General features: G+C 45.7%; 1 protein-coding gene across 2 annotated transcripts in view; it reads left to right on the top strand.

Moving 5' to 3' along the window:
- TBKBP1 (TBK1 binding protein 1) overlaps positions 1-23,975 on the top strand; it is an 82,601-nt gene that overhangs the window by 13,269 nt on the left and 45,357 nt on the right. For both annotated transcript variants that reach the window (XM_056548086.1, XM_056548087.1), the window contains exons 2-3: positions 3,941-4,036; positions 15,918-16,022. In XM_056548086.1, coding sequence (XP_056404061.1) covers positions 3,941-4,036; positions 15,918-16,022 — 201 coding nt within the window. The remainder of the gene's footprint in view (positions 1-3,940; positions 4,037-15,917; positions 16,023-23,975) is intronic.

Below are 23,975 nucleotides of genomic sequence, written 5' to 3'. Positions count from 1 at the left end.
CCAAAAAAGGCCAAGGTGGCACTCTTTTGGCTTTGGTTAGATGACTGAGGATCTATGGCTATATTTTCGGTATACTCCAGATTTCCCATTTTGGTGTGAAAAGGGCCTAACAATCAATCTATCCGCCATTACAGCTACCAAAACATTGTGCTGCCTGGGTCCACGAGTGAAATGCTGCCCCCCCAAAAGAAAAAAAAAGCATTAGGTAGGCAGCAGTTCCCCCACATTAGGTAGGCAGCATAGTTTGGCCATATTAGGTAGCATAGTTTGGCCACATTAGGTAGCAGTTTCCCCACATTAGGTAGCATAGTTTGGGCACATTAGGTAGCATAGTTTGGCCACATTAGGTAGCGTAGTTTGGCCACATTAGGTAGCAGTTTCCCCACATTAGGTAGCATAGATTCTCCACATTATGTAGCATAGTCCCCCCCCCATCACACAGACACCCACACACACGCAGACAGATACACACACAGACAGACACAGACAGACACACTCACATGGCTGCCTGCGCAGCGCTTCTTCTCTCCGGCGGGGACTAACTTGTGACATCACTGACGTCTTCCTGCGCCAGTCTGCGGAGGAACGTCACTTGTGTGACGTCCCTCGTCAGACCCAGGCCGGCTGGCTGCAGGCTCACTGTGCTAAGGTGGCCTATGCGCCATTAAGCAACCCGGACTGTGGCCACTTTTAAACAGTGAGCAGCAGTGGTGCAGCGGCAGGGCTGGCCCAACCATGGACCTAGGTGGCACAGAAGAAAAAAAAAGGGGGGAGGGGAGAGCAAAGTTCCGCCCTTGAAAAGTGCCGCCTGGGACCAATGGTCCCACCAGGTCCCTGTTGCTAGGTTCCTAAGCAGCAGATTTGCAGCTGTTTATCCCATATATCTCTGTCAGGTTACATCAGTGTTACCCACCCTTTATCTCCACTCTGGCCACTTCAGGTACCTAAGGTGAGAGAGAGAGAGTTATACAGAATTACAATGAAAGTCTATGAGACTTCTTGAAATTGAAACAAACAGAAATCTAGATCAAATCTAGATCAATCAAGCCATTTCTATGGATACACCTTAATAAAGTGGGAATGGTTGGTGATATTAACTTCCTGTTTGTGGCACATTAGTAAATGTGAGGGGGGAACTTTTCAAGATGAGTGGTGACCATGGCGGCCATTTTGAAGTCGGCCATTTGGAAATCCAACTTTTGTTTTTTCAATAGGAAGAGGGTCATGTGACACATCAAACCTAATGGGAATTTCACAAGAAAAACAATGATGTGCTTGGTTAACATAACTTTATTCTTTCATGAGTTATTTACAAGTTTCTGACCACTTATAAAATGTGTTCGATGTGCTGCCCATTGTGTTGGATTGTCAATGCAACCCTCTTCTCTATATACTACTATATACACCGCAGGAGAAATGCTAGCACAGGCTTCCAGTATCCGTATACACTGCTATATACTACTATATACACCGCAGGAGAAATGCTAGCACAGGCTTCCAGTATCCATATACACTGCTATATACTACTATATACACCGCAGGAGAAATGCTAGCACAGGCTTCCAGTATCCATATACACTGCTATATACTACTATATACACCGCAGGAGAAATGCTAGCACAGGCTTCCAGTATCCGTATACACTGCTATATACTACTATATACACCGCAGGAGAAATGCTAGCACAGGCTTCCAGTATCCGTATACACTGCTATATACTACTATATACACCGCAGGAGAAATGCTAGCACAGGCTTCCAGTATCCGTATACACTGCTATATACTACTATATACACCGCAGGAGAAATGCTAGCACAGGCTTCCAGTATCCGTATACACTGCTATATACTACTATATACACCGCAGGAGAAGTACTAGCACAGGCTTCCAGTATCCGCATACACTGCTATATACTACTATATGCACCGCAGGAGAAATGCTAGCACAGGCTTCCAGTATCCGTATACACTGCTATATACTACTATATACACCGCAGGAGAAATGCTAGCACAGGCTTCCAGTATCCGTATACACTGCTATATACTACTATATACACCACAGGAGAAATGCTAGCACAGGCTTCCGGTATCCGTATACACTGCTATATACTACTATATACACCGCAGGAGAAATGCTAGCACAGGCTTCCAGTATCCGTATACACTGCTATATACTACTATATACACCGCAGGAGAAATGCTAGCACAGGCTTCCAGTATCCGTAGTTTCAGGTGCTGCACATCTCGTATCTTCACAGCATAGACAATTGCCTTCAGATGACCCCAAAGATAAAAGTCTAAGGGGGTCAGATCGGGAGACCTTGGGGGCCATTCAATTGGCCCACGATGACCAATCCACTTTCCAGGAAACTGTTCATCTAGGAATGCTCGGACCTGACACCCATAATGTGGTGGTCACCATCTTACTGGAAAAACTCAAGGAACGTTCCAGCTTCAGTGCATAAAGAGGGAAACACATCATCATGTAGCAATTTGGCATATCCAGTGGTCGTGAGGTTTCCATTGATGAAGAATGGCCCCACTATCTTTGTACCCCATATACCACACCATACCATCAATTTTTGTTTTCCAACAGTCTTGGAGGGATCTATCCAATGTGGGTTAGTGTCAGACCAATAGCGGTGGTTTTGTTTGTTAACTTCACCATTCACATAAAAGTTTCCTCATCACTGAACAAAATCTTCTGCGTAAACTGAGGCTCCTGTTCCAATTTTTGTTTTGCCCATTCTGCAGCACCTGAAACTACGGATACTAGAAGCCTGTGCTAGCATTTCTCCTGCGGTGTATATAGTAGTATATAGCAGTGTATACGGATACTGGAAGCCTGTGCTAGTACTTCTCCTGCGGTTCATATAGTAGTATATAGCAGTGTATACGGATACTGGAAGCCTGTGCTAGCATTTCTCCTGCGGTGTATATAGTAGTATATAGCAGTGTATACGGATACTGGAAGCCTGTGCTAGCATTTCTCCTGCGATGTATGTAGTAGTATATAGCAGTGTATATGGATACTGGAAGCCTGTGCTAGCATTTCTCCTGCGGTGTATATAGTAGTATATAGCAGTGTATACGGATACTGGAAGCCTGTGCTAGCATTTCTCCTGCGGTGTATATAGTAGTATATAGCAGTGTATACGGATACCGGAAGCCTGTGCTAGCATTTCTCCTGCGGTGTATATAGTAGTATATAGCAGTGTATATGGATACTGGAGGCCTGTGCTAGCATTTCTCCTGCGGTGTATATAGTAGTATATAGCAGTGTATACGGATACTGGAAGCCTGTGCTAGCATTTCTCCTGCGGTGTATATAGTAGTATATAGCAGTGTATACGGATACTGGAAGCCTGTGCTAGCATTTCTCCTGCGGTGTATATAGTAGTATATAGCAGTATATAGAGAAGAAGGTTGCATTGACAATCCAACACAATGGGCAGCACATTGAACACATTTTATAAGTGGTCAGAAACTTGTAAATAACTCATGAAAGAATAAAGTTACATTAAAGCCAAGCACATCATTGTTTTTCTTGTGAAATTCCCAATAAGTTTGATGTGTCACATGACCCTCTTCCAATTGAAAAAACAAAAGTTGAATTCAAAATGGCCGACTTCAAAATGTCCGCCATGGTCACCACCCATCTTGAAAAGTTTCCCCCCTCACATATACTAATGTGCCACAAACAGGAAGTTAATATCACCAACCATTCCCATTTTATTAAGCTGTATCCATATAAATGGCCCACCCTGTATAATGAAATGGTAATATCGGAATGACAATAAACATACAGTAGATGAGCTTACTGTACTGCTTTATAGGAGTATACGCCATATTATAAAACAGTCATGTGACAATTGTCGTGGAATCTCTTTCAGACTAATATGTTTTACCCTATGTTATGTTTTCTTCCTTCTTACCCGCAGTATCCCATTATCACCGAATTTGGGGATGAGCAAAACTTTTCACCCTATGATACTAAAGAAGAATCTCTTCTGCACAACGATGTCGCCCAACATGAGGTGAGTGGGGAAGAGTCTCCAGCATTGCTCGGTGCTTCTCCCACCCTTCTCCATCCATCGCTATGTATGTGTATAGATATCTCCGCTGGCGTCGCTAACCTGATGACTCATGTGTATATAAAATCTAATTCCACCCCCTCTCTCCTTTCTGGAGTAACTACTTATAGTAATAATGACACACAGCATAAATGGCACCGTACACCCACCTCTTTCACACTCTCCCGGGGGTGATTCTCAAGAGGGAAAACAGAACAATATGGCAGTGACACGTTACACAATTGTGGCGCTAGGTGACTGCACTTTAACTCCTAAAAACAAAGTATAGTACGGTAACAAACAATAGGAGGCAAGCATCAACTGAAATGAATGAGGTTATATAATATAGCAATCTATATAAAGACATAGAAACTCCTTTGTAAACCAAAAGATCTTTATTTCTTTAACTGTTTCAGGTATCAGTGAATAAAAAAAAACCAAACATTATATTCATAAATATATATATATACATATATATATATATATATTAATTATAGTAAGATGCGTCTTATGTGTCAGATTTACCGTAGACAGGTCACTTTGACAACCCAGACTATGAATACACCTGTATAAAAGAAATAAAACTTATATTGGCCCCAAGGGGTAAGGTTTCCCCTTGTGAAGACCACCATAAAAGTGTGTGAAGACTTATATAAGCCAATCAGGCTTCCAGAGAATTCAGGGAAGAAGGATTTGTAAACCAGAGAACGGCTTTGCTATAGCGCACATCGTCATTTAACCCAGTCAATTACGACACATATGGCGGCACATACTAAATGTGGAGTTAAAGAGAAACATAGAAACAAAGAATGTGTCGGCAGATAAGAACCATTTGGTCCATCTAGTCTGCCCAATAATCTGAATCCTATCAATAGTCCCTGGCCCTATCTTATATGAAGGATAGACTTATTCCTATCCCTTTCTTATATGAAGGGTAGCCTTATACCTATCTCTATATTATATGAAGGATGGCCTTATACCTATCCCTATCATATATGAAGGGTAGCCTTATTCCTATCCCTTTCTTATATGAAGGGTAGCCTTATACCTATCTCTATCTTATATGAAGGATAGCCTTATACCTATCTCTATCTTATATGAAGAATAGCCTTATACCTATCTCTTTCTTATATGGAGGATAGCCTTATTCCTATCCCTATCTTACATGAAGAATAGCCTTATTCCTATTCCTATCTTATATGAAGGATAGTCTTATTCCTATCTCTATCTTATATGGAGAATAGCCTTATACCTATCCCTATCTTATATGAAGAATAGCCTTATTCCTATCCCTATCTTATATGAAGAATAGCCTTATTCCTATCCCTATCTTATATGAAGGATAGTCTTATTCCTATCTCTATCTTATATGGAGAATAGCCTTATACCTATCCCTATCTTATATGAAGGACAGCCTTATACCTATCCCTATCTTATATGAAGAATAGCCTTATTCCTATCCCTATCTTATATGAAGAATAGCCTTATACCTATCCCTATCTTATATGAAGGATAGTCTTATTCCTATCCCTTTCTTATATGAAGGGTAGCCTTATGCCTATCCCTATTTTATATGAAGGGTAGCCTTATACCTATCTCTATCTTATATGAAGGATGGCCTTATGCCTATCCCTATCTTATATGAAGGGTAGCCTTATACCTATCCCTATCTTATATGAAGAATAGCCTTATTCCTATCCCTTTCTTATATGAAGGGTAGCCTTATACCTATCCCTATCTTATATGAAGGGTAGCCTTATACCTATCTCTATCTTATATGAAGGATGGCCTTATACCTATCCCTATCTTATATGAAGGGTAGCCTTATACCTATCCCTATCTTATATGAAGGATATCCTTATGCCTATCCCTATCTTATATGAAGGATAGCCTTATGCTTATCTCATGCATGTTTAAACTCCTTCACTGTATTTGCAGCGACCATTTCTGCAGGAAGGCTATTCCATGCATCCACTACTCTCTCAGTAAAGTAATACTTCCTGATATTACTGCAGAAACCTTTTTAAGATGTTTTCCTCCTACATTTGTTAGTTCTGTAGTTCATGTTGGAAATAGCATGATATGACTACTGCTATGCTGCGTTTTTACCGCTATATCGTCCCCGCTAGTTGTTAAGTATACTGTACGTCCTTTACTAGAAGATTGTCAGTTAAGGACAGGTTCACATCTCAAATATGCCTTATGTGGCATGTATATGTCTGCAAGCTGTTTAACTGGGAGGCCAACATATGCCAGTTAAAACAGGCATGGGTCTCATAGTCTATAAAGGGAATCTGTTATCAGCATCACCAGCACAAACCTGTCTGTACAGAGTTATAGTGCGGGTGATGCATACTGTCTGCTCTCAGCAGCTATCGCGCATGCGCTGCTCACTGCTTCTGCGTAAAACCTGGAAGTGGCATATGCGCGGTCGTGCTGAGAGACGACAGTAGGTGAGAGAAAACAAAAGCCTTGGACTATCTAAACCTTGGACGGCAGCTACACGGATTGGCATTTTCTCGGTTCCTGGTAGTTGGAGGACTTACCTTACCTGCTCCCAATTGCTTCCGTTTCATTAGTGTCCAGGTCCCTGCTGATCTACTTCCTGTTCCCCATCCCGCCACACAGGAAGTGCATACTCAGCCAATCCTTGACAGTAGTGACCCATATGACCAATATTATTATTATTATTATTTTAATCCTGCTGGACAACCCCTTCAAATGTTACAAAAAATTAATAACATGGAGCATGTCGAAAATGTTCTTGATGATTTAAGTTATTTCTATATGCCACATAAACCTTCTCCACTTTTCATGCCAGATGCCTGGTCTTACTTCAATGGGTTAGAAAAACTTTGGCTGTCTTAGGCCATGTTCTGTGTCTATGTAGAATTCCACATGAATATTCTGCACTGACATTCCGCAGCAGCAGAGTACTATTTATTGATTTCATTGGGATTCTGATGCACTGTTCACATGGCAGAATTTCCAAAACCAGATGTTTCTGCTACGGAAATTCTGATTCCGGCGTCCGCAGAAAGAAAAGTTTATTTAGTCTATTCTTTCTGCAGAGTCCGCAAGTACATGCATTGCTGTCTATGAGACGACACATTTCCGAGCGCTCCTAGCGCCCGCCAGTTAGTCAAATGTACAGAATGTCTGGACTTGTTTTTCGTGCAAACATTTCACACATTTTTTGCCTGTGTGAACCCGGCCTTACATAGATGACACCCCACCTGTCCATTGGTTGTGTCTAGCAACACAGCTCGGCTGCACTGAAGTGAATGGGGCTAAGCTGCAATACCACATAAACACCATGTTAAAGGGGTTATCCAGGATTCAAGAAAACAGGCCAAATTTCTTTCAAAGACCGCTTCCTGTCTGTCTCCACTTTGGGTGTGGAATTACAACTTGGCTCCATTCACTTCAATGGAACTTAGCTGCAGAACCACACCCAACCTTGAGACCGACAGGGAGCGGTCTTTGAAAGAAAGTATCTCTGTTCTTTTTATAAAAGTTTTATTTATGCAATTTTCACAAGAAAACAAAACAATACAACTAGGAGCCCCACAGGAGCGACCAGAATGCCAAAACAAGGGACGGGTACAGGTGAATAGGGATACAGAAAAACAAGGACAGTATAATAGATTGTCGCAAGTCAGTCCCATAACACTCATGCAATGTGTCTCATGAATAGTCCCAACCTGTGCATCTTCCAGTGAAAACAGGCCCAACAATGCAGACACACAACCAAACACACAGACACACAACCCTGGGGAATCCCACCACCCACCCCTCCATGACAACAGTAGATAATAGGCCCGCTAAGTCTGTGACCCGGACCGAACCAGGGGATCAGTTGAAGCCTCCAAAAGCAACCAGGGCATCCAAATTTTATCAAACTTGTTGGGACAACCATGACTTATATATAAGGCCCGATACAGAGGAACATACAACCAGCGGGAGAGAGGAGGAGTAGTAGTGTCTTTCCAAGCCATAATGATCACTTTACGAGCACAGAAAAGAAGAAACCGTACCAAGAGATGCCTGTGCGAACCGGACACCAGTCCATTAATAACACCCAGGAGACATACTTCTGGGGCATAAACATACGGAAACTCCAGGTTATCAGCCAAAAATTGCAATACTTCCCTCCAGAAGGGAACCACGCATGGGCAGTCCCACACAGCATGCAAAAGTGAACCCCTATGAACATTACACCGGAAACAACATCAGAAGATGAAACCCCAATACAAAGCAAGCGGACAGGCGTGTAATACTATTGAAGAATAAGACGAAACTGGATAAAAAGATCACGAACACTAACAATAGTAGGATAATAGGACAGCACAAACTCCTTCCACTGCACTGGTATATCCTCTGCCCATTTCGGATAAGCCAAAGGAAAAGGGATCTGGCTCCACAGATTGTAACAGTGCATACGCTTGCGTAAGCGGTTCGGCAAGGTCAGAAGTACCCAGCAACAGCTCAACATCAGAAAAGGCAGGAGCCACATCCAAGGAGCCAAACTGTGCCTGTATCGCATATCTCAATTGAAGATACCTAAAAAAAGGCACTCCGAGGGAGATTGAAGCGAGTTTGCATAACAGAGAAGAAAGGAAATTGGAGATTTTCCTATTATTATGACGGAAAATATAGATTTTATGAAGACAGGAGGCGAGTATCAATGCATATTCCTTCTTTAATAAGCTCAATAGCAGAAAGAAAGATGCACAAACTTCCATAGTGAAAGAAAAAACACATAGGATGCAGGTTACCAAGCAACCTAACCGCACCCCTTAATCATATCCACCAATCCAATCCAACTTGCATCATATAAAACCAACTGAAACTCCACCTTCCTCCTCTTTCTGGATGCGAACAGTCCGATAAAACTCAAAAAATCTCCAAATCCAACAAATTTCTTGACCACGTCGTCTTCTCCAATCCAAACTCGAAGCGGCCAGCTCCTATCGACTTGAAACAACCCTTTGATCCAACAGAAAAACCGAAACCGTCTTTCGATGAACAGGTTAACCACCCCACCGTCTTCTATTAGGAACTTCAGTAACCTGGAAAACAGAAAATATACACCATAACAGGGTTGGGTAATAAGGGAGGGATGATACTCGCCTCCTGTCTTCATAAAATCTATATTTTCCGTCATAATAATAGGAAAATCTCCAATTTTATATCAGACAGGAGGCTCGTATCAATGCAAGTTCAAAGCAATATAAACAACAGTAAATTACAAAACCGACATAGAAACATGATGTTCCGGCCTAAAATAAAAAACCTAATGCCCTTAAGGAGACGGCAAACCAATGGATGTTGCCCAATCGCCCTGCCTTCCACCGGGGCATGATGGGCTGAAATAGCAGACCTGTACACATTGATGGTCCGGTACGCCTTGCCGTCCTCAAAAGCCGCTGATAAAAAATTCAGCACAGCAGTCACAGAGGCAGAAGTGGGATCCACCTGCCGTTGTGAGCACCAACAAACCCATGAACACCAGGCTGACCGGTAAGCCGATCTGGTACCCGGAGCCCATGCTTCACCAATGAGGTCCCTAGCTGTGTGTGATAACAATCTATCAAGTCCTGTTGACCCGATATCAGCCATGCCAACAGCCTCAACTGACCCGATAACACCATCGGGTGCACCTCTCCCGAGGGATTCCGTAGGACAGAAGGGAACAACGGACATATCCTCGGAGAATCTATGGTCATCCCCAGAATCTGGGGAAACCACGTCTGGGCTGGCCACCACGGAGTGATCAAAACCACCGTAACCTTCTGTATCGCCACTTGCCATAATGCCCTGGGTATCATGGCGAAAGGGGGAAATGCGTATGACCCCTCCCGAGGCCATATCTGCAGGAAAGCATCCGTAGCCACCGCCTCTGGATCCGGTCGCCAACTGAAAAACTGGGGCAACTGGCGATTGAGCCGTGATGCAAACAAATCCAGACCAAGGGGTCCCCATAAGGTCTGAACCTGCTGAAAAACTGCCGGATGCAAGGTCCAATTGCTGCCGTCCACCAGATGTCTGGAATTCCAATCCGCAACAGAATTGGAAACTCCCGGTAGATATTCCGCCTGAAGCACTATGTTCCTTTCCAGGCAGAAGAACCAGAGATCCTTTGCCAGGTCCGTCAGTGGACGAGACCTTGTGCCTCCTAGGCGATTGACATATTGCACCGCCGTGATGTTGTCCATCCGTAGCAGGATGCAACAATCCGTCCTGTGTGGAGCAAAACTCTTCAAAGCAAACATGCCCGCCAGCAGCTCCAGACAATTGATGTGAAGCTGAGCTTCCATCACTGACCATCTCCCGCCGGTGGCGGATGATCCGCACCTGGCTCCCCAGCCGGACAAACTGGCGTCCGATTCTATAATTAGGTCCGGCTTGGAATTGAAGATTGTCTTCCCATTCCAATCCTGGACATGTCGGAGCCACCATAACAATTCCTCGCGTGCTTCTTCTGACACTGGGACCTGGGCTGCATATGATAGCCCTTCCGACAAATGGCTGTTCTTCAATCTCTGGAGTGCCCTGTATTGCAACGGGGCTGGAAAAATGGCCTGCACTGAGGCCGACAATAAGCCCACGATCCGGGCAACCGCTCTCAGCGACACTTTCCGCTTGCGTAACAATTGTCTGATCTCTTTGCGAATTAACGCAAGCTTCTTGCTCAGCAGACTCAATGTCGCCAAATGGGTATCTACTACGAAACCCAAAAATTCCATGGTCCGAGCGGGGACCAGTACAGACTTCTTCTCGTTGAGAAGAAAACCCAGCTCCGCGAGCAGCGTCAGTGTCCATTCCACATGTATGCTGGCCTGACGTCTGGACCGTGCCATGATCAGAATATCGTCTAGATAAATGATCGATCTCACTCCCCGACTCCTCAAGCAAGCCATCACCGGCTTTAGGAGTTTGGTGAAACACCACGGGGCGGACGATAGACCGAATGGGAGGCACGAGAACTGTGGCGATAAAGTACGTAATCGTTTAACTCCCTTAAGTTTATGACCGGCCGATGGCCGCCGTCTTTCTTCTTTACTAAGAAGATATTGCTGACAAACCCTATATGGGGCCCGTCCACAGGCCGAATTGCCTGTTTGGCATACAGATCCATAACTTCCTCCTGAATCAGGAGCCTGTCTTGTTCCGAAAAATGGATAGTCCGTGGACCATTCACTTGCACGGGAGGACTCACAAACTCTATCATGTACCCCGACACCATCTGGAGGACCCAAGGATCCGCCGTAATCTGGGACCAAGCGTGGGTAAAAAATCTCAGCCTGCCCCCTACAGGGATATGTGACCTCACTAGGTTGTAAGGACCCACCTGTTGTTCTTCCTCTTGGGAAGCCTCTGGAACCCCTAGCCCTCCAGGGCCGTCCTCTAGGGGGGAAGAAGGGTGTAGGAGCCAAGGGTGCCGTGACCATCGCAGGTTGTGTCCGCTCTTGGACATATTGTATTGTCCGTCTATGGAAGGGTCTGGAATAGGTTCCCCGGCTGGAAGGGCGACCCTTGCCCCTTCCAGCCTTATCGAAAACCTTACCAGCGGCACTTTTCCGCAATGAGGTCTGAGCCTTATCTAGACTCGAGAAGAGGCCCACGAAGCGATTAATATTCTTAATCAAGGAGTCACCAAACAAAAGCCCTTCCGCCGAGGGGCCTGGCTCCTCCGTGGCCAAATGGGATAATTGAGGGTCCAACCTCATGAGGATGGACCTACGCCTTTCGGCGGAAATAGCCGTGTTGGCATTACCCAGTAAGCACGTGGCCCTCAGGGCCCAGCCTCTCAATACCTCTGCATTTACTGCTTCACCAGAAGCCACGGCCTGTTCAGCCATAATGAGGATCTTGGTAATCGGTCCCAGTAAGTCCAGGAACTTATCCTGAACCGATTTAAAGGACCGATCGATCCCTTTCTTCGGGTTCTTACCCGATTTGGTCATGTATTTCAATAGAATAGGGTCTAGTTCCGGCGTCACCGCCACCCTACTGGCCAACGAAGGCCGCGGACATTCTGACCGAAGTTTATTTCTATTACCCCTGTCCAGGGGTTTTCGAATCCAAGCCTCGAGGAATTTAGCAACTTCCGGAATCGGCTCCCACTCGCCAGACCGTGGGTGTTTTATAGCCTCCGGGTCAAAATAAGGTACTCCTAAGGAGTCCAGCAATGTATCAGGGGATGGATCCCCTTTCGTGGAAGGGCCTGGGTGAGGTACATCCGTATCCTCCCCCATTGCCTCCTCATCGCCACTGGAAGCGACAGAGTCCGACCTCCCTGAGTCCGACTCCGAGTCCACATCAGATGCGTCCACGAAGGAGTCAGGTTTGTTCCGTTTAGCCGACCGTGTAGGTCTATGGTGAGATACATCCTCCCGTGAGGAGGGTCTTTTGCCCACCGATGGGGCGCCGACCACCTTGAGAGGTCGAGACGTAATATTTATACTATCTCCTGACATGCCCTGTACAACAGGAGAGGTCACTAAGTCAGTAGTGTAATTTTTCTTCCGGACAGACTTGCCGGGTCCACCCGAGCATGAGGCTCGTTCCAATACCGATTCCCCGCCTTCAGCACACGGGATTGGAGATGTTCCCTCAGGGCGAGAATTTTGCATGGCCAAAGAAACGGATTTAGAAATGGTGTCGTTCACCGACGCCATAGCAGAGGAGAGGGCCGATTGTACCGACCTGCAAACTAATTGTTGTATCTGATCGGCTGACATGAACTCCATATCAGGAGTGGGCATGGGGCCTTCCCCCAGGGTCAAATTAGATTTGTCCTCAGCCATTATGCGAATTGCACAGTAAGGGGAAACCACAAAGAGCTGTAAAGAAAGAGAAAAATAAATAAATACCTTTAATCAATGTACTGTCATACAATACAAACTGAAACTATATGGAATATCGGGAGAGTAGAAGAAACACCTCTGTGTCTCCCCAGATTCCCTAAGCCCACTAGCAGGGACAACTATGATTATGGGCATTTACTGCTACTAAACCCGGAACCAGAACTAAGAATCGTCCGGTTCCGAGTCCCTTCCAATTGCCGCTGCGATCCCCGCTGCTAATCAGCAGCCGGATCGCAGCGCCAAACAGAGGAAGTGAGCGAGAGCAGCAGGGGGCGTGGCCACTCCCCGGCCGAAATCTCGCGAGCGCCGCTAGTAAAGCGTACAGCGCGCGGCACCCTGCGCCAAGAAGAAGGGCGGAGCTGAAAACAACAAGCCCGCAGACGTCATTCGTGATGGCGGACCCCCCCCCGCTTTGAATACAGGGAAAAAACGCCGCCACCCGAGAGAATGAAAGGGCGCAACCAGGTAATTGGAAATGAAAAAGGAAATGAGAAAGAGGGAGGCAGACCGAACCTGGCGCATGAAACAGCAATCAGGTCAGGCCTGCCGAACAAGGGGGAAAAAACTAAACAGGAGTATGCAGTATCTACTCCAGTAAATATCTCATATAATCTTGAACCCCTAAAGATAATTTAGAATATGAGGTCAAGTGCCCCACTGGTAGCACAGACCGTAAAACAATCTATCAAAACTTCAATATAGAATACTTATCTGTAGTGCTCCCAGCTATTGAGCAGAAAGAAAGAGGAGGAAGGTGGAGTTTCAGTTGGTTTTATATGATGCAAGTTGGATTGGATTGGTGGATATGATTAAGGGGTGCGGTTAGGTTGCTTGGTAACCTGCATCCTATGTGTTTTTTCTTTCACTATGGAAGTTTGTGCATCTTTCTTTCTGCTATTGAGCTTATTAAAGAAGGAATATGCATTGATACGAGCCTCCTGTCTGATATAAAATTAACAGGTGCATAGCAAATTTGACTCCATGTGAGCTCCAAAACCAGCCGCCTCCCACCCCTGAAGGTGCGCCAAATGTGGGTTACCCCACAGGGGTGCCCTGGGAGAAATCGCTGGCAGGGAAAGTGAGCTGAGACCACAGACCAAACAAACACCACCGTTTTAATAGGACCCAACAGGGAGGAGGAAGAAGAGTACCTGTACAGCGAATTCGTCAAGGACTCATAGGACCCCATGAGTACCCCCAGAAGAGCCGTGGCTGCATTTGAGAGATCCAGATCGATCCACCATGCCGCGTAGACCAGCTGTGAAGCAAGAAAATAGCCATACATATTTGGAGCTGCAAGACCGCCTTATTGCTTTGGCACCTGGAGAAGTGCTTGACCCAGTCTCGAAGGTCTATCCTGCCAGTAGAAGGATCTAAGAGTAGCATTCAGTTGTTTAAAGAACCATTTCAGAGGAACAATAAAAGAGAGGTGAAAAAGATAGAGAAACTTAGGAAGATAAATCATTTTAAAAATGTTTACACGGCCATCTAACGATGAAGGCAAAGAGGAAAAAACCCCCAGTCTGGTGTTAGTAAGAGTCAAAAGGGGCATAAGATTAAAGGGGTACTCCGATGCTTAGACATCTTATCCCCTATCCAAAGGATAGGGGATAAGATGCCTGATCGCGGGAGTCCCGCCGCTGGGGACCCCCGGGATCATGCACGTGGCACCCCGTTTGTAATCAGTCCCCGGAGCATGTTCACTTCGGGACTGATTACCGGCGACTACAGGGCGGGCGGCATGTGACGTCAAACAGCTATCACGCCCCCTCCCGTAGGCTTGCATTGAGGGGCAGAGCGTGACAACACACAGGGGTGGGGGCGTGACGTCACACGCCGCCCGCCCTGTAGTAGCCGGTAATCAGTCCCGGAGATGAACACGCTCCGGGGAGTGATTACAAACGGGTTGCCGCGTGCATGATCCCGGGGGTCCCCAGCGGCGGGACTCCCGCGATCAGGCATCTTATCCCCTATCTTTGGATAGGGGATAAGATGTCTAAGCACCGGAGTACCCCTTTAAGGGTCATAAAGGTACCCGGGGAAACAGACACCTCCACCCCCAAATAACGGAAACTCTCCACCAGCCGGAGGCCCTTGGGAAGAGAAGTCGGAAGGACCACACTCTTGGATAAAGGCATTAGGGATGATTTGGCCCAGTTAACACACAGGCCCGAAAAAGAGCCAAAAGTGTCAAGGAGGTCAAACAAAGCCAAGAGAGATTCATCGGCATCAGCCAGATAAACTAAGGTATCATCGGCATACATAGAGACCTTCTCCACCAAGGACCCCCTCTGTAGACCATGAATAGATCCAGAGGTATGGATTGCCACGGCCAATGGCTCCACCGCCAGAGCAAACAGGAAAAGTGACAGAGGACAGCCCTGTCGGGTACCCCTGCCCAAGGGAAATTAGTCAGGTACATCAAGATTAGTTTGGATATGGTCCCTAGGCTGATCATACAACAACCACACCCAATTCCCAAAGGTCCAAATCGGAGGGCACGCAACAGGCACCAAAGAAAGCGCCATTCAACAGAGTCAAATGCCTTAAAGACATCTAAGCTGGCCCCAAAACCTGTAGAAGCATCGCCCTCCGAGGCGGATAGATGAAGTTGGAGCATTTTTACATTAACATCTGTAGCTCTACCCGGCATGAAGCCCGTCTAGTCAGGGTGAGCGAGGGAAGTAATAACCCCCTTAAGCCTATTTGCAAGGATTTTAGCGAGAATCTTAATATCCACATTTAAAAGGGAAATAGGACGGTAAGAGTCGGATCCTTCCCCGGCTTAAGGATAACTAAAATTAGGGCCTCCCGCATAGAGTCAGGGAGCCTCCTCAACTCATTCGCAGCATTATACAATTTGAGCAATATAGGGATTAATTTCTCCTCGTTCAGATCATACTAGGCCCCAACCATCCCATTGGCATTTGGATTGTTAATGTGTCAATAATTTAATTGTAATTTTCCTGCAGCTTCAAAACAGCCAAGAAAAAGAGGAGCAGCTGGGAGAGATGGTGCGTGCATGTGAAAAGATGTGCGCGGAGAGGAGCGAGCTACACGAGGAGTTAAGTGAAATGGTGAGTACGAGAAGGGTGTCTATAAAAGAAGACTGGAGAAGGGGTCCTGGCAGTACAGGAAGGAAACGCATGCATTGGGAGGAACAAGATGTCTGCATGAATGTCCTTTTTATTTATAACTTTGATTTGGATATAAACCTAGATGGAATATTTAATATCCAGCAGACATGGGTAAAATGTTTTCCCATAAATGTCAGGGCGGCTCTGTTTACCCAAGAAATGATTTTGAAGTCGCTCACTGCATGCAGTCAACCTTTGAAAGGTGATCTCGAAAGTCATAGGGGCTCAGCAAATAACCCAACTTATGTAATGTACCTCAGAGCCACCAAAGCAAAGTCACGTTCTCCCAGTCAGATCAGAAAAACATTGATGTGTGCTTGAATCTGATCACAATGTTCTCCCATATCTTCTGTGACCTTTTGGGGATGAACACCCACACTTCAATAAAAAGTTAACCTTAAAATGTTTCAGTAGTGGGTGCTACACAATAAGCAGCCCACCCAGGGCCGGCTCTGCCTATAGGCAAAATAGGCAGCCGCCTAGAGCACCCTCTTGATGGGGGGGGCGGGGGGGGGGGGGCGCCGCTCTGCCTGCCACAAAAAAGTTAGACAACCAGCATCCAAACCACTTGCTCAGCCCGCAGCATGAGGAGATTTGTTACAGTGTGTCACCCCAGTAGTAAGGTGAGGCGTATCAAAGGGCGGGCTAATGGGCGGAGTCAAGGGGGCAGCAAAATTAGCTTTTGCCTAGGGTGACAAAACTCCTTGCACCAGCCCTGAGCCTACCAAACCACCGAGTGAGCGGGCTCTAGTCAGTTTCCAGTCAAGTAGGTTTTGTGATATGAGGGAGTCCCTGACTCTCTGTTTGACCTTTAGATATTGCTTATTCCCTAAGACTGCAGATTTAGGAGATGTTCAGGGAGTTCCTGACAGGGAATCCCCTCAGGTCCGACTTGAGTGCTGGAACTCCCCAAACATCTCCTAAATCTACATTCTGCACCGCTGTATGCGGTACCGACAGCAAGCGACTCCTGGACCCTGCCGTGCACCACCACCACAAGCGTGTCACAGTGTTGTGCCTGTCGTTAGCGCAATGCCATGAGGTGAGCGGCTCCTTACTTCTCTTTTTTGCATCGAAATCTCGAATTGGGATAACGTCATCGGAGATCGCCATCTCTGTCTTCCTTTATTTTTTTCTTTACCCGCGCTATTCCCGAAGACTGAGATTCCCACCACATCACCTGCTTGACACCTCCTCATCTGCAGATCTCAGGGGTTGTTTAGTAGGTGCATAAAACATTAAATAATGCATTGAAAACTGGTTCACTTTCCACTAAGAAGCAATGCCAACGCTGATCTGCCAACCCCATACCTATAAGATTGTTGGCCGATGCAAAGATTCTAAGATCAACCAACATTAAAGTGGTACTACGCCCCTAGACATCCAAAGGATAGGGTATAAGATGTCTGATCGCGGGGGTCCCGCCGCTGGGGACGCCCGAGATCTCCATGCTGCACCGAGCGTTCGTTTAGAGTGTCGGGTGCAGCGCCAGAGACTCGTGACGTCATGGCTGTGCCCCGCTCGTGACGTCACGAGCCTCCACCCTGCATAGCCAGTCATCCGGCACGGAGCGAACTTCGCTCTATGCACCGCATGTCTGGGATGCCGCAGCCGAGATTGTGGGGGTCCCCAGCAGCGGGACCCTCGCGATCAGACATCTTATCCCCTATCCTTTGGTTAGGGGATAAGATGTCTAGGGGCGGAGTACCCCTTTAACACGTACCTGTCAGATCCCAAAATTGATATGTTACTCAGTACCTAATCCTGACAATGTACATCTAATTTTATTTTTTAAATCCCTCTTTTCATTAGCTCAGAGTGTTAGAAATCCTCTCAGGGGAAGGGGGCGTGTGCCTCCTTGTGGTGGTGGGAGGTGATTGGTGTGTCTGTTCATGTAGCCTTTCCATGAGTCATCTCTTGTCCATGACTCATGGACAAGCCTGATGCTGCTGCAGGGCTGGTTAGTGTCCCAGTAGGTATAGGAAATTTTGAGGAGCTGTTTTCTTTATTAAAGGGGCACTCCCGTGAAAAACTTTTTATTTTTATTTATTTTTTTCATCAACTGGTACCAGAAAGTTAAACAGATTTGTAAATTACTTCTATTAAACAATCTTATTCCTTCCAGTACTTATTAGCTGCTGAATACTACAGAGGAAATTATTTTCTTTTTGGAACAAAGTGCTCTCTGCTGACATCATGAGCACAGTGCTCTCTGCTGACATCTCTGTCCATTTTAGAAACTGTCCAGAACAGCATATGTTTGCTATGGGGATTTTCTCCTACTCTGCACAGTTCTTAAAATGGACAGAGATGTCAACAGAGAGCACTGTGCTCGTGATGTCAACATAGAGCTCTGTTTTCCAAAAAGAAAAGAATTTCCTCTGTAGTATTCAGCAGCTAATAAGTGCTGGAAGGATTAAGATTTTTTAATAGAAGTAATTTACAAATCTGTTTAACTTTCTGGCACCAGTTGATAAAAAAATAAAAAAGTTTTCCACCGGAGTACCCCTTTAAATATTCAACGTTTTTTACACAACCTTTTCATCAGAAACAACAACAAAAAGTTTTGGGATCTGACAGTGTCCACTTAATCTAAATTAAAGGAAACCTTACATTACTTTCATGCTGCCTGAACCACAAGTCATCAGGGCAGTCACTGATGATTTCTCCTTGTGTGGGCAAGGCTAGGATGGCGTGTCTTAGTATGTGTGTGGTGTGGCAATAATAACTTACAGTTTATGTCGCCAGCGTAGCGTTGACCTCCACAATCAAAGGGTAGTAGCTTCCTGGGCCAAGCGCTGGGGTAATAACGACCACAGATGCAGGGTTACGGAAACTACTAATACTTGCAAAAGTATACACGAACAGTTCAAACAGTAGAGCAGAGTTCACTGGAGTATGCTGCCGGGATCACAGTTGCTTCAGGGCACTATGTGACTTGTAGTCCTTGCTGACTAGCTAGCTTCTTGCTTGCTTATTTATGTTTAGGCTGTTCTGAATTTGGGTTGCTTAACTGTTAGGAGACTTGGTTGCTGACAGACACTGACTCTTCTCTCCACATAGGTATCCAGAATTAGGGCTTGCTACCATGTGAAAACTGTAGATTTATAGACCAGAGTTGCTCTAGGCTTGCTATCTCCTGTAATTCTTGGCTAATGGGGTCTGTGGGCTCTCTTGGCTATTCTCTTCAATGCAGACTTGCTGGATGACCTGGAATTTCTTTAGGCTTGTCTCATGTGGTAAGGTACAGGCCCACAGCAGAGGTCTAGAGGTGACCTCCACTCTCTTCACTCTATATCCACCCAGTCTAGCAGACTTGGGGAGAGGGCAGGGACGGAGCCCTGGTTGACTAAAGCAAGCATGTGATCCCTTTAGGATTCTCCTGCACAAACAGGTTAACCACTTAGGGCACAGTAGCATAAAAGTGCATAGACAATATAATAAAATGCTATAAATAACACATTTACACCTGAGTAGTGGGCCTGGAGCAGACACAATAGGTGACATCCACCTGATAGATCAGGAAAACAGGTGTGTTCAGCACCGGGACACCACACCTGCCCCACTGGCCTTGACTCATAGATTTCCTTCAGAAAAAGAGAATACCTATCTGCAGACAGCTATTTTGGGGCGAATGCCCTTTAACATTACAGGACAAGGTTTGCTGGTTCAGCTGGTGAAAGTCAAAGGGGTAAGATTTCTCCTTGAGGAGAACACCATGATGATGTGTAGAGATTCAAAGGCCATTATAACTCCACTGGGAATTCTGGGTAGAAAGGATATGCAAAGCAGCCCAATCATGCCACCTTTTCAGGTAGATTTCCTTAAGGCCCTGTTCAAATAGCATAATTTTTGCGGAATGTCTGTCCGGAAAATTTTCAGCTGGACATATCGTCCAAGTTAGGCATCATTGGAAATGTGCAGTCACCATAGACGAGCAGATTCCGCCAAAATAGTTGGCATGTCAATTCTTTCTGTGGATGCTGGAATTTGAGTGGCAGATGTTTCCAGCGCAGAAAGTTTGCTGTGTGCACGGTGCAGCAGAATCCCACTGAAAACAATGAAACTGTGCTGCAACAGAATGTTCGATTCCGCTATGTGAACGGGGCCTAAACGTCATTGTGTTTTAGAAACTGAGAGAACTTATGCCAAGCCAGAAATCTCTCTAGAAGGAGAGAATATCCCTCTGCAGACAGCTGTTTATAAGGAGAGATCCATTCATCAAGGCCGTCAGGGCAGGTAAGAGCCGCCAGGGACCGCCCTGATGACTCTTGGTTCAGGCAACATGAAGGGGTTCAGGCAGTTTAAAGGAATTGTTCAACTGTATTTTATTTTGATAGGTCAGGCCTTACTCCCCAGCCCAATCCCCTGGTGATATGGCAGTGATTTGTACCCACTAAATGGGCCCCAATCACTTGCATTGGGTGGTTAGACAAAATGAATCCAATGAGCAATGGCGAGGGTTCGGCAAATTATTATTATTATTATTATTTTTTTTTTTTTTAAGGGGTACTACATTGGAAAACACTTTTTTTTTTTTTTTTTAAACAACGGGTGCCAGAAAGTTATACAGATTTGTAAATTACTTCTATTAATAAAATCTTAATCCTTCCAGTACTTATTAGCTGCTGTATGCTACAGAGGAAGTTCTTTTTGAATTTCCTTTCTGTCTGATCACAAGTACTCTCTGCTGACACCTCTGTCCATGTCAGGAACTGTCCAGAGCAGGAGAGGTTAGCTATGGGAAGGTGTCAGCAGAGAGCACTATGGTCAGGCAGAAAGGAAATTCAAAAAGAAAAGAACTTCCTGTGGAGCATACAGCACCTGATAGATTAAGTTTTTTAAATAGAAATTATTTAAAAATCTGTTTAACTTTCTGGAGTACCCCTTTAACCCAGTCTGACCCCTTTTTGGAAAAAGTATCAGATAGTCCCTTTTAATCCTAACACAAAAGTTTTACTCCAAGTAGACTTAAAGGGGTAGTCCAGTGGTGAAAAACGTATCCCCTATCCTAATTATAGGGGATAAGTTTGAGATTGCGGGGGGGTCCGACCGCTGGGGCCCCCTGCGATCTCTCTGTACGGGGGCCAGGCTCTCCGGCCAGATAGCGGGTGTCGACCTCCGCACGAAGCGGCGGCCGACACGCCCCCTCTATACATCTCTATGGCAGAGCCGGAGATTGCCGAAGGCAGCGCTTCGGCTCTGCCATAGAGTCGTATTGAGGGGGCGTGTCGGTCGCCGCTTCGTGCGGAGGTCAACACGCCCCCTTCCCGCGGGCTGTCGAGGCTCCGTACAGGAGATTGCAGGGGGCCCCAGCGGTCGGACCCCCCCGCGATCTCAAACTTATCCCCTATCCTTAGGATAGGGGATAAGTTGTTCACCACTGGGTCACCACTGGACTACTCCTTTAAGCTCTACATATGGTATGGAGCAGCGGACTATAAAAATACAGTTTGATAACGTAATTTCGCGTGGCATATTGTGGCTATAAAAATAAAGCTATCAACAAGGCAGATGGTTTTATGACCAGGACCTGTACATTGGGTGAGCAGAGTGATGCGGTAGTTGTAGCAATTGTATAGAGCGAGGAGAAGGTGATGGTGGGGATGGCGCAGAAATGATGGATACACAATAAAGCAGCGAGATAGGAAGTGTGTGGGAGGGCAATGAGGAGAGAATGAAATAGAAGATGATAGTAGGTGTATGAGAGCAAGGCAATAGCTTGTCTGTAAAGCAGAGAACGCAGAGAGTGGGAGAGGGCAGAGAGGTGATCCACTCACTGAACACATCATAAAGCAGATAATATCCAGGCGGAAGCGTACAAGATGAGGATTGTGGGCAAATAAAACAATATAAATAGTAGCATAGAGAACATGAAACGCGTACAAAAGTAATAGTGATATGAAATAAGAAGCCTCCATAATACTCTATATAAAGCCAAAATAAAGCTACTAAGCTACATATAACAAAAAAAGGTATAACTGATATCCACATAAACACTATTCAGAGTTCCAGATACTTGTTGTACCCTGCCCACTAAGCCTGAGAATTTACCGGTGGCTGGTAATGTTTTATTACATGAAGCACCGATATAGACATTGCAATCTTTGTATATCTGTTATTGGCATGCTTGAATGGTGTGCGTAGATCCTATATAACGTGTCGTGATTATTTACATCGGAATGTGACAGCTATGTGTAGCTATCATATATACAGTATTCTTTAAACATTTTACAGAACGGTATCACATAGCCCACCGATTTTAACATATCCCTGACCAATCTTCTGTTAAACTGGTTGTTATATACAACTATACAGTTGAGCATTTCATCACCTCCCTATGCCATTTCACCACCGCCTTGTGGAATTTTATTACCGCATTGTGCCATTTCATCACTGCCTTGTGCCATTTCATCACCGCCTTGTGGAATTTTAATACCCCATTGTGCCATTTCATCACCACCTTCTGCCATTTCATCACCCCCTTGTGCCATTTCATCACCCCTTATGTCATTTCATCACCCCCTTGTGCCATTTCATCACCCCCTTGTGCCATTTCATCAGCCCCCTGTGCTATTTCATCACCCCCTTGTGCCATTTCATCACCCCCTTGTGCCATTTCATCGCCCCCTTGTGCCATTTCATCGCCCCCTTGTGCCATTTCATCGCCCCCTTGTGCCATTTCATCACCCCTTGTGCCATTTCATCACCCCTCTGTGCTATTTCATCACCCCCTTGTGCCATTTCATCACCCCCTGTGCCATTTCATCACCTCTTGTGCCATTACATTACCCATTGTGCCATTTCATTACCCCTTGTGCCATTTCATCACCCCATGTGCCATTTCATTAGCCCCCTGTGCCATTTCATCACCCCCTTGTGCCATTTCATCACCCCCTTGTACCATTTCATCACTTCCTTGTGCCATTTCATCACCCCCTTGTGCCATTTCATCACCCACTTGTGCCATTTCATCACCCCTTGTGCCATTTCATCACCCCTTGTGCCATTTCATCAGCCCTCTGTGCTATTTCATCACCCTGTTGTGCCATTTCATCACCCTTTTGTGCCATTTCATCACCCTCTTGTGCCATTTCATTTTCCCCCTGTGCCATTTCATCACCCCCTTGTGCCATTTCATCACCCCCTTGTGCCATTTCATCCCCCTCCTTTAGCCATTTCATCACCCTCCTTGAGCCATTTCATCATCCCCCTTGAGCCATTTCATCACCCCCCTTGAGCCATTTCTTCACCCCCCTTGTGCCATTTCATCACCCCCCTGTGCCATTTCATCACCCCCCTGTGCCATTTCATCACCCCTTTTGCTATTTCATCACCCCTTTTGCCATTTCATCACCCCCTTTTGCCATTTCATCACCCCCTTGTGCCATTTCATCAACCCTTGTGCCATTTCATCAGCCCTTGTGCCATTTCATCAGCCCTCTGTGCTATTTCATCACCCCCTTGTGCTATTTCATCACCCCCTTGTGCTATTTCATCACCCTCTTGTGCCATTTCATCACCCTCTTGTGCCATTTCATCACGCCCCCCCTTGTGCCATTTTATCACCCCCCCCTGTGCAATTTCATCACCCCCCCCCCCTCCCCCGTGCCATTTTATCTCCCCCTTGTGGCATTTCATTAGCCTTCTGTGGCAGACTGGTGAGACTGAAACTTACCCTATACTCCCATACTCTAAAAGACCCTCCCCTTGCAATAAAAAGGCATGACACCAACGTAAACTTTTGAATGGTGGAGGTTGGCCACAGCATTTTATTATAAATATATAACAAATATAAATTAAGGGATTTTAAAACTTTAAAGGCAATCTGATGCCTTTCAATCCCGATGCAGGGCTCCACTATACAGTACCTTCAATACATTGGCTGACAAG

The sequence above is a fragment of the Hyla sarda genome, chromosome 12, assembly GCF_029499605.1.
Source record: "Hyla sarda isolate aHylSar1 chromosome 12, aHylSar1.hap1, whole genome shotgun sequence".
NCBI classification, from domain to species: domain Eukaryota; kingdom Metazoa; phylum Chordata; class Amphibia; order Anura; family Hylidae; genus Hyla; species Hyla sarda.
Note: the sequence above shows the minus strand (reverse complement) of the source record. Positions and strands in the feature narration are given on the sequence as shown.